Source organism: Aythya ferina, assembly GCF_964211825.1.
Source record: "Aythya ferina genome assembly, chromosome: 1".
Lineage (NCBI taxonomy): Eukaryota > Metazoa > Chordata > Aves > Anseriformes > Anatidae > Aythya > Aythya ferina.
In genome coordinates, this window is record NC_140296.1 from 65,801,817 (window position 1) to 65,811,027 (window position 9,211).

Consider the following 9,211-nt stretch of genomic DNA (forward strand, 5'->3'; position numbering starts at 1 on the left):
ACTGCCCTGAAGGAAAGTTTGTTCCCAAACTGATTATGTTGTGGTGTTCAGTGCTGTTGTCAAATCGGTTTGAACCATCCCAAGTGTAAAATAAAGATCTCTGCTCGGGTACGCCCGTCGTGCCAGTGAGCGTGTCTTGCTAACCCTCTTCTGTTTGCCTTGAAGGTATCGAGCTGATGTAGCGCTGTCTTTTCACCCCACCAACATGCGCAATAGGAACAATTCAGGAAAGTTATGTTTAGCTTTTTTTTTTTTTTCCCCCTTGCAGCTGAAGAAATGCAAGCTATCAGAAACAAGCCTATGTTTGAAGGTACAGTTTTCAACACGTGAGTGGGAAACATATGTACTGGCACAATCCTGCTGCTCTGCAAGGGCTGCGTTCGGATTTTGGCTTTTAATCTCAACTCTGTTAGGGAGAGGGAGAGATGCAGAATGGAAGGGAACGTGATTATTTGTGCTGTAGCTTTGTGATAGTCATCCTATAACCGTTGGGAAGAGAAGCAAAACACTCTGCTAGAGCTCTGGGTGAGCCTGAGATTCAGGGGGACTCGAGTCTTCACAGGTTCTCACTTCACTGCCTTTCTTCCCTCGGTGTTTGTTATATGGGGTTCTTTTTTTGTCTGCTGTTCTACGTTTTAAAGTGAGTAGAGGCTAAACCCTGCTGAGAGAGCGAGCTCCCTCCCTCCATCACAAACTCACGTTTGAAAACGTCTACCCCCCTTGACCACCCCCCTTCAAGCCATCCTCCCCCTTTCAGGGGAGAAAAGAAAACCTCAAAAGAGAGTGAGAGAGAAGGGGGTTGGGAGGGAAAAGGGAGGGGGACCCCCTGATTCCTCAGTGACCTGCACAGCTCGGACAGCCCTCTGAGTTCCCCTTCCCCTCCTGTGGACAAACCCCATCAGAAAAACACATGCCCGGACCCAAGCAACTTTTAATGTGGTTTGGGTTTCTTACAATTCAGTTTGTGTTTTAGTACTTCCAAGGGGGGGAAAAATAAAGGTGGGGATGGGGAGGGGAAGGGAGGAAGTTAGGGTTTAGCCTTTTGCTGCTGAAAAAGCACCATAAAATAAAAAAAAACATAGCCAAGAAGAAACTAAGTGAGCCTGTCCCACAGCCAGCCTTCCCTACGAGGGAGCTGAAGGCACACACAATAGCACACAAAAACCAGCAGCTCCAACTCTTAATACCAGCACCCTGCACTCACTGCCATGCCGAAACGCCCTGGCCTGCTCTTGGTGGTGCCCTTCAGAGCGGCCACCTTCTGTCCCGCTCTGTGGCCTCCGTCCCCCCTGCCTGGGGACTCGAGACTTGGCAGGAAAGTTTCTGCGCTGCTGCAGGCGTATATACACACACAGGGATCTATGTTATCCACACACATGCACACACAGCTTTATATATAGCTACGCATGTAGGTGTAGAGTCTATGTTTAAATACTCCTATATATACACACACAGTCCTCCTAGGATGAGGTCATTCCACAAGATCTGGCTGCATCGAACGCCAAGATCTTATCTCCGCCGATCTAAGAGCAACACAGACGACACGCTAGCAGAAGTGGAAAGAAATTTGGGAGACAAACATTCAACAAGGTGTCCCTGGAGGCCCCTCTGCCGCCCTCCCCGGCCCAAGCACCCACTCGCTCTTGCCTGAGCTGCACCCTGCAGTATGGGGCTGAGCCCTCCTGCTGCTGCACCTTGAAGTTTTCCCCCTTTTTCTTTCTTTTTGCACTGATACTCGCCTCCCTAACGCGCTGGTGGGCTGCAGCTTAATACATATATGCATTTTTCCCCCGTGGCTCTGAAAGTCTTCATGTTTTTTTGATTTCAGCAAACCGAAAACGGAAGGGGGGGGGAGAGAGGATGCTCGGCTGCAGGACTCCGAAAGGTTTCGCTTTCCAGCTATCAGCAGCGCCAGGAGACAGCTCCATTAAAAAAAAAAAAAAAAAAAAAAAAAAAAAAAAAAGTAGTTTTTCACTGCTCTTGAAAAGCCGTTATTTTTTACATCGCTTTTAGGGAGATAGATTAACAAAACATCACATTTCAAGCCACTCTGATCTGTAATTAAACGGGGGAGCCGGTTTGTATTCTCCTATGGCTTTTACAGAAGTTGCAGTGATCCAAAGTCAGGTTGCTGTGTCAGAGTGGCATTTTTATTAATGAGAATACAAAAAGCTTGCATATTCTTAGCCCGGCTTGAATTTAGTTGCTAAGCAACCGCTGTATGGTAATTCATCCGCGAAATTTAAATCGGGGAGAAAGGATCGTGCGGTTTTTTGCTCAATGGGCGCCACGAGGAACACAACTTGTGGGACCCGCAGCAGCCGCCGCCGCTACCACCGAGCCGCCCGCCCGCCGCACCCCGGCACGGCCCCGGACCCACCGGAGCCCCCCACAAGGTCCTCAGGGGACGAGGACGGGGTTTGGGGTCGGACTTAGGGTCGGGGTTGGGGCCGGGGAAGGGAGCGGTGGCCGCCTCGTCGGGGCTGCCCACGCGTGGGGCGCCCGCGAGTGGCCTCGGCCCCGAGGGGTCCCGGAGCGCCCCGCTGCCGCTGCTCGTTTGGCGGCGGGGAGGCCGGGAGGGAGGCTAGCCTCCCCTCGATCAGGCCTTAACCCCTCCGCTTTTTGTCTCACCAAAGCCTCTGTCGGGCAAAGGAGAAGGAAAAAAAAAAAAGGAAAAAAAAAAAAAAGGAAAAAAAAAAAAGAAAAAAGCAAAGCTCCCTACTGCTGTGTCATTGATACCACGGGGTCGCTCGCTCCCTTTCTTTTCGCCTTTCTCAAGCCTCCCATTGAAGGCTGCACCCGCTCAATTATCGCAAACTGCAACTGAAAATCCTGGTGGGCTCGCTGGCCATGTGCCTCCGCTGCCCTGAGCCATCCTCCTCGCCCCAGAAAGAGCGCTCCCCTCGCCCTACCTGAGCTCCTGGGGGCCTCGCCACCTCCTCCTCGCCTTAAACCCTTCCTTCCTCGCCCGCATCCGAGGCCAGGACTTGTTGCATCCCTTTTAGAGTTTGATTAATTACCCTGGAACTTAAGCAAACTACACTGCATGTGGCGAAGGAGCTCATGCCTACAGTGCTGTCCTGCAGCTGCCAGCCCCAGACGTGATTTTACGCTCTCGTGCGAACTGGAACGAATAGGACTGTGCCCCTAAAGGGCTACCTGCGTAAATAGATAGAAGTAGCAGCTTGAAGGCGTCGACCATTTATTACAAAAATAAACGAATAAATACGACAATATGTTGTTGCTTTCAACAGGATAAATATTTTACAAATATATCATTAAAAAAAAAAAAAAAAAAAAACGGATTGTTAAGATTATTTCAAATGTTACACTCATTGATAAAATTATCGGAACCGATTATTCCCTAAACGTTCCATTAAAACCCGGCCGTACAAAACGAGTTGGGAGCATTGCAATGTGCAAACACGAGTCACTACATTAAAGCAGGAGGATTCTTTAGAGATCACTTCCGAGAGGGACCGCTGCGTTTTTCAACCAAGGCAGAGCTCTTGGCTGAATCCCGGGAAACAAGCGGCCCAGCAGCGGTGAGATGACTATTTAAATACACCTGAAAATGATTTATTGTACACAGACGAGACGGGGGAAGGATGGGATGGGAGTGAGAAGACCAGGGCGTAGCAGAGGACCGCAGGAGATGAGAATGTAAACTATAAATAATCACATCTTGGGATTACCCAGACTGAGCAAACATAACTTTGTAAAAGCATTTGGCTTTCCTTTAGGTAGGAAGAAAAAAAAAATAAAAAAAAAAAAAGGAGGGAGAAAAGGAAAATGATGCCGACTCAGTCACCAAGCACAGAACACTGATATTATAAATGAACACAATTACGAAATTCATTAGGAGATCTGGCGATCTATAACAATATTTTCATTATTTACACGTGTAACAATATCACCCTTAACGCCAAACCTCTCCGTGATTATCTACCCCTGGTTATCTCGCAGGCTCACAGCCCTGAAATTCCCAAATACATTCAGAGGATTCAGTTTCGGGGGGGGGGGGGAGGAGGATGATGGGGGGGTGATGGGGGGGAGCGGAGGGGGGACACGAGCGCGGCCTCACTTTTTTGTGCATGACGAGCAGACGGAACCGGGCACATTTTACAAGTCCCTACAACCGCAAGCTACCAAACCCTTTAAATCCCAGCTCCTCGTACGCAGCAAAACCGCAAAGGTTGCCTTCTAATGGCAACCAGCGCCAAGCCTGGATGTTAGCTCTTTGTTGCCATCCAAATCCCAGGAACCGAACCCCGCCGAGAAATGTCACCAGCCCTTCCCCGTGCCCCACGGCCCCCTGTGTCCCCCCCACAAGGTGCCAGCACCGGGTCCCTCCTCGCGTGTCCCGAGCGCCCGCCGCCTGCGCCCCGGGGCCGGTTCCCATAAGCGCGACACCGGCCGGGCTCCTGCTACAGCGAACAAAGAAGCAGCGTCCTTTACCCTGTCAGGCTTTTTTTTTTTTTTTTTTTTTTTCCTTCTCCCTTTGTGTTTTATTTTTTTTAATCACCGTTATCACCATTATTATTTGTTCTTCCGTGTTAGCAGGGCCTTTAGGGTTTCCCGGGTCGAACCGGCGGTGCTGTTTGAGCGGCGTTCGCGTACCGCATCCCGGCACGCTCGGCTCGCCCCTGATTTATGGACTGACACCGGGCCTATCTGCAAGGAATAAATGTTTTGTTGTTTCTACGGCGGTTTTCTGGGGTTTTAACCCCTGCGTCCATAGCACGTAGAGAAGCGAGGGATGGGGAGGGTGGGGGAGGAGAGGGGGGAGCGGTCGAGGGGGAGGGAGAGGAAGGCGAGGAAGGAGCCACGGACTGGATGGATCATAAAAGCAAACCTTATTCTCCCGTACAGCGTTAGTGGGGGCGGGCTGAGGCGTTAAATGCAGCAGCTATCTGCTTCCCACCACGTCCCCGGCTCAGAATGAAGCGAGCCGAAACGGTCAGTCACTTGTCCGCACATCGCCATAAATTCAGCGGATAAATTTGACAGGCTTACCCACCGCATCCAGCGGCAGCTTCACCGCCACTAACACGCACGCTTGCTCGCGAAGAAGGTATGGCAGCACTACCGCAGAAAGAGAAAAACAAAACAAAACAAAACAAAAAAAACTCTTGCTACACCACTTCACACCCCATTGAAAAAGCCTAAACCAACCACAAACAACAGCAGCAGCAGCAGCAACAGAAACGGTGAACCGTGCGGAGGATGCTGGAAGCATTATCCTGTATATCCTTCTGGGGAAAAATAAGAAAAAAAGCACCCTCTCCTTCGATAAATTAAACCCCAATCTTTGCACAGACACGAAATGCTTCAAAATCATTGATAGCTCGCCCCCCTCCCCTCCCCGAGCCTTAGTTTGAGAAGAGAGAAAACAAGAGTGAACTTTTGGAAACATCCCTGCTTTCAGCATCGGCCATTGATTATCGGCGGATACACTCGGGCATGCCCTGCCCCTGAAGTGCGATCCTAAATCCAAACGCTACCATCCCCTCTCGGAGAAACGTGGCCCTTTATCACCTCTAATCTCGCCTCACTTTCCCATGCCACGGGGTCCCTGTGCGGGTGGAGGACGATATTAAGAATTTTGACTGAGAAAGACCGAGGATTGTGCTGAGCACCCGGCGGGGATGCTGGCAGGCTGCAGCCCCAGGGACCCCGAGCGGTGTGCGGAGAGCAGGTTGGGCTTGGGGGAGCCCCTCACATCAGCTTTTGCAGCATTTGCCTTCCGAGAACTTTTTTTTTTTTTTTTTTTTTTTTTTTTCGACACAGTGGTTTATGCATCAGACACAGACTCTTTCATTCTAACAAATTTATTTTCTCAATCAGCTCTTACGGAATCACTACTCAAATTAAATTACAATCAAATTATCACATCAAAAGATACCCTTATTACCTAACAACTGTCCATATTTTCATTTCATTTTGATTTGTGCTCGTCTGAAAAAAACACGTAATACAAGATCTGGGGAAAAAATAAATTACCGTTTTGCAGCAGTTCATAGGTATTCTGAATAAAATATTAAAAGAAGTCATTTAATGAAAATATAAAGCAAATTTTTTTTTTTTTTTTTAGATCAACAACGGATCTAACAATTCTATATTGCCGTCTTTTTGAAAAGTCTGTTTATTAAAACCTACCAAAAACACTGCTTGGAAATGGCAGTATTATATAATCACATCCACAGCACCCATTCAATCAAAGTTGGCAACGGATTTAGGAGAGGAGAAGTTCAGATAAGTGCAGCTGCAGATGCTCAGTCCTTCTAAATCCCTTTATCTGAATCAGTCCAGAAATAAAAAATAAAAATATTAATAAAAAAAATATTAGCAGTGGATTTTTTTTTTTTTTTTATGACTCTTCCATGGTGATTGGCAGCCGTCAGGAGCAGGACTTTGACAGCCCTGAATTATTTCCCTTTCTCTCGCTGGTTCCCTTAATTCATGCAAAGTCCTTCTACAGAGCTCGAACTTTAGGGACCAACAACCTCTCCTTCTCCCACCCTCCCCCCGGTGTCTGTCCCTCCCCCCTCTCTCCTCGGGGTCAGTTTTCGGTGTGCGGGCATTTATTTCCATATTTTTGTTCTATAGCTATACCTATATATATAGATAAATATATATATATGTATTTGCTTCCCTATGCAGTCTGCTTGTTTTTAGTGCTGTGTGCATATTTTTTTTTTCCTGGAAAAAGTGGCCCTTTTCATTTTTGCAGAATATATAGCTATATAGATATATATGTTTTCAGAGTGGATGTCTGCCTTGCACCAAAATTCTCCAGTTTGGCCAAGAAAAACAGGGTGCTGGAATGCAGCAGGCCCCCTCTGATTAATCAGATTATTTTGCTTCTGCTTCCCTTTTTTTTTTGGATTGCTCCCATTTAAGAAAAAAAAAATAAAGGAAAGAAAATTAAAAAAAAAAAAGAGGGGGAAAGAAAAAAAAGGGGGAAGAAAAAAAAAAGGAAGAAAAATAAAGGGGAAAAAAAAAGAGAGGGAGAAAGGGGGGGAAAAAGTTTCTGTGATTCAGAGAACAGAGCCCTTTTGGGGATAGGGGGGAGAGTGCAGGGGGGGGGAGGAGGGGAGAGAAGAGGTGCAGACATCAGTGGCGTTCCTCGCTGCGAGAGAGGGGTAACTGGGGGAGTAAAAAAGCAAAACCCTAAAGAAACCAAACGAAAACCCACCCGGCCAACCCCTGTTCCCACAAGCAACCCCCCGACACATCTGCAGTTTTGGTGCATTACCGCATCTCCGCCCCGTTTTACCCAGCACAGTCTAAACGCTCTCGCTCGGATCCTTCCTCCACCGCTCCCTCTTGGTCTCGCTCTCACATATATATATATATATATAGATGCACGCCTCTATCCATATATATATAAACACAAGCAGTCTGAACGAGCCTGGACCGTGTGTGTGTGTGTGTGTACGTGTGTGTGAGTGCGTGCGTGCGGGTGTGAGTGTGTGTGTGTGAGTGTGTGTGTGTGTGTGTGAGCGAGCGGGTGTGCGCGGCGCTGCCGCTGCCGGTACCGCTACCGGGGCCGGGGCCGGTGCTGGGGCCGGGGCCGGTGCGGCGGTGCCCGGCCCGGCCCGGCCCGCGGTGCCCCGAGCTCCCTCCCCGTCCCCCTCCCCGGCCCTGTCGGTGCCCCTCACTGCACGCTCGTCTGCAGTCCGTGGTGAGGGGGCGGCGTGTCGGAGTTGACGGTGCCGACCTGCGAGTAGACATCGTCGGGGGTCTGCTGCTGGATCCCCGGGGGGGTCATCCGTTTCTCTTTCTGCCTCCGATTGCAAAACCAAACCCTGACCACCTCCTTCTCCAGCTGCAGGCTGTCCGCTAGGTTCGTAATCTCCTGGGCGGAGGGCTTGGGGCATTTCAGAAAGTGGCTCTCCAAGGCCCCCTTGACACTCACCTCGATGGAGGTCCGCTTCTTCCTCTTCCTGCCCTGCGCCGCGATCTTGTCGATGCTGGTGGGGCTGCCCGTGGAGGAGTCGGCTTCCTCCAGCCACTTGTTCAACAAAGGCTTCAGCTTGCACATGTTCTTGAAGCTGAGCTGCAGGGCCTCGAAGCGGCAGATGGTGGTCTGCGAGAAGACGTTGCCGTAGAGGGTGCCCAGCGCCAGCCCCACGTCGGCCTGCGTGAAGCCCAGCTTTATCCGCCGCTGCTTGAACTGCTTGGCGAACTGCTCCAGGTCGTCGGAGGTCGGCGTGTCCTCGTCCGAGTGCGGGTCGTGGCTGTTGACGCCGCCGTGGTGCGCCGGGTGGTGCCCGGGGTGCTGGTGGTGGTGGTGGTGGTGGTGCCCGGGGTGCTCGCCCAGCTCCGGCGTCTCGCCGCGCACCAGCCCGGGGTGCACCAGGCTCTGCCCGCCGGGGGGGGGGCTCAGCATGCCGTTCACCGTGAAGCCCCCGGGCTGCGAGTAGAGGAGCGACTGCTGCTGCTGCTGCCCGCCGGCCATGGAGGGCAGGTGGGCGGCCGCCGCCGCCGCGCCCCAGGCCGCCGGGTGCCCCTGGTGCGGGGGGCCCAGGTGGGGCGCCCGGTGGTGCAGCGCCGCGCCCGAGTGCAGGTCGTCGCGCCCGCCGCCGCCCTTCACGTCGGGCGGCGGCGGCGGCTGCTGGGGGCTGCCCGTCATGCCCACGGGGCTGCCGGACCAGGGCGAGCCGGCCTCGGCGGCGGCGGCGGCGGCGGCGGCGGCGGCGGCGGCGGCGTGGGGCAGGGCTGTCACCCACTGGTGGGCATGGCTCAGCATATGGCCGCCGTTGCTGGCGGCCATGGCGCCCGGCATGAAGTCGCTCTGGACCATCTTGGCCGCCGGGTCGCCGCGGTAGCCGCCCGCCGCCACCGAGGTGACGGCCACGCCGCCCGGCTGCATGCCGCCGCCGCCGCCGCCGCCGCCGCCGCCCGAGTCCGCGTGGACGATGGAGCCGGCCGCCAGGATGCCGGTGCCGGGGAGGTAGGGGTTAGACGTGGCCGCGGCCATCCCGCGCCCGCCGCCGCCGCCGCCCGCCGCTCGCCCCCGCCGCGCCGCCGCCGCGCCGCCGGCTGCCGGCCGAGCGCCCTTGCCCGCCGCTGCCGGGGCCGCTGCCGGGGCCGCCGCCCGCGCCGCCGCCGCCGCCGCCGCCGCCGCCGCCTTCCCAGCCTCGCCGGGGCGCCGGGGCGCGGGGTTCACCTGCTAGCGCTCCGCGCCGCGCCGCCGGCCGCCCGT

At 53.2% G+C, this 9,211-nt stretch overlaps 1 protein-coding gene across 2 annotated transcripts; it reads right to left on the reverse strand.

Annotated features, from left to right (window-relative positions):
* Positions 1–7,631: 7,631 nt before the first annotated feature.
* POU3F3 (POU class 3 homeobox 3) lies at positions 7,632–8,986 on the reverse strand (the record flags this gene model as incomplete). Of its 2 annotated transcripts, XM_084521816.1 has the most annotated exons (2): positions 7,632–7,786; positions 7,922–8,985. In XM_084521816.1, the coding sequence occupies 2 exons, from the start codon at positions 8,876–8,878 to the stop codon at positions 7,661–7,663; spliced, it is 1,083 nt and encodes a 360-aa protein (XP_084377942.1). In that variant the 3' UTR covers positions 7,632–7,660. The 2 variants fall into 2 exon arrangements, with proteins under 2 accessions (XP_084377942.1, XP_084377941.1); XM_084521815.1 differs by having other exon boundaries at positions 7,632–8,986.
* Between the last annotated feature and the right edge of the window lie 225 nt (positions 8,987–9,211).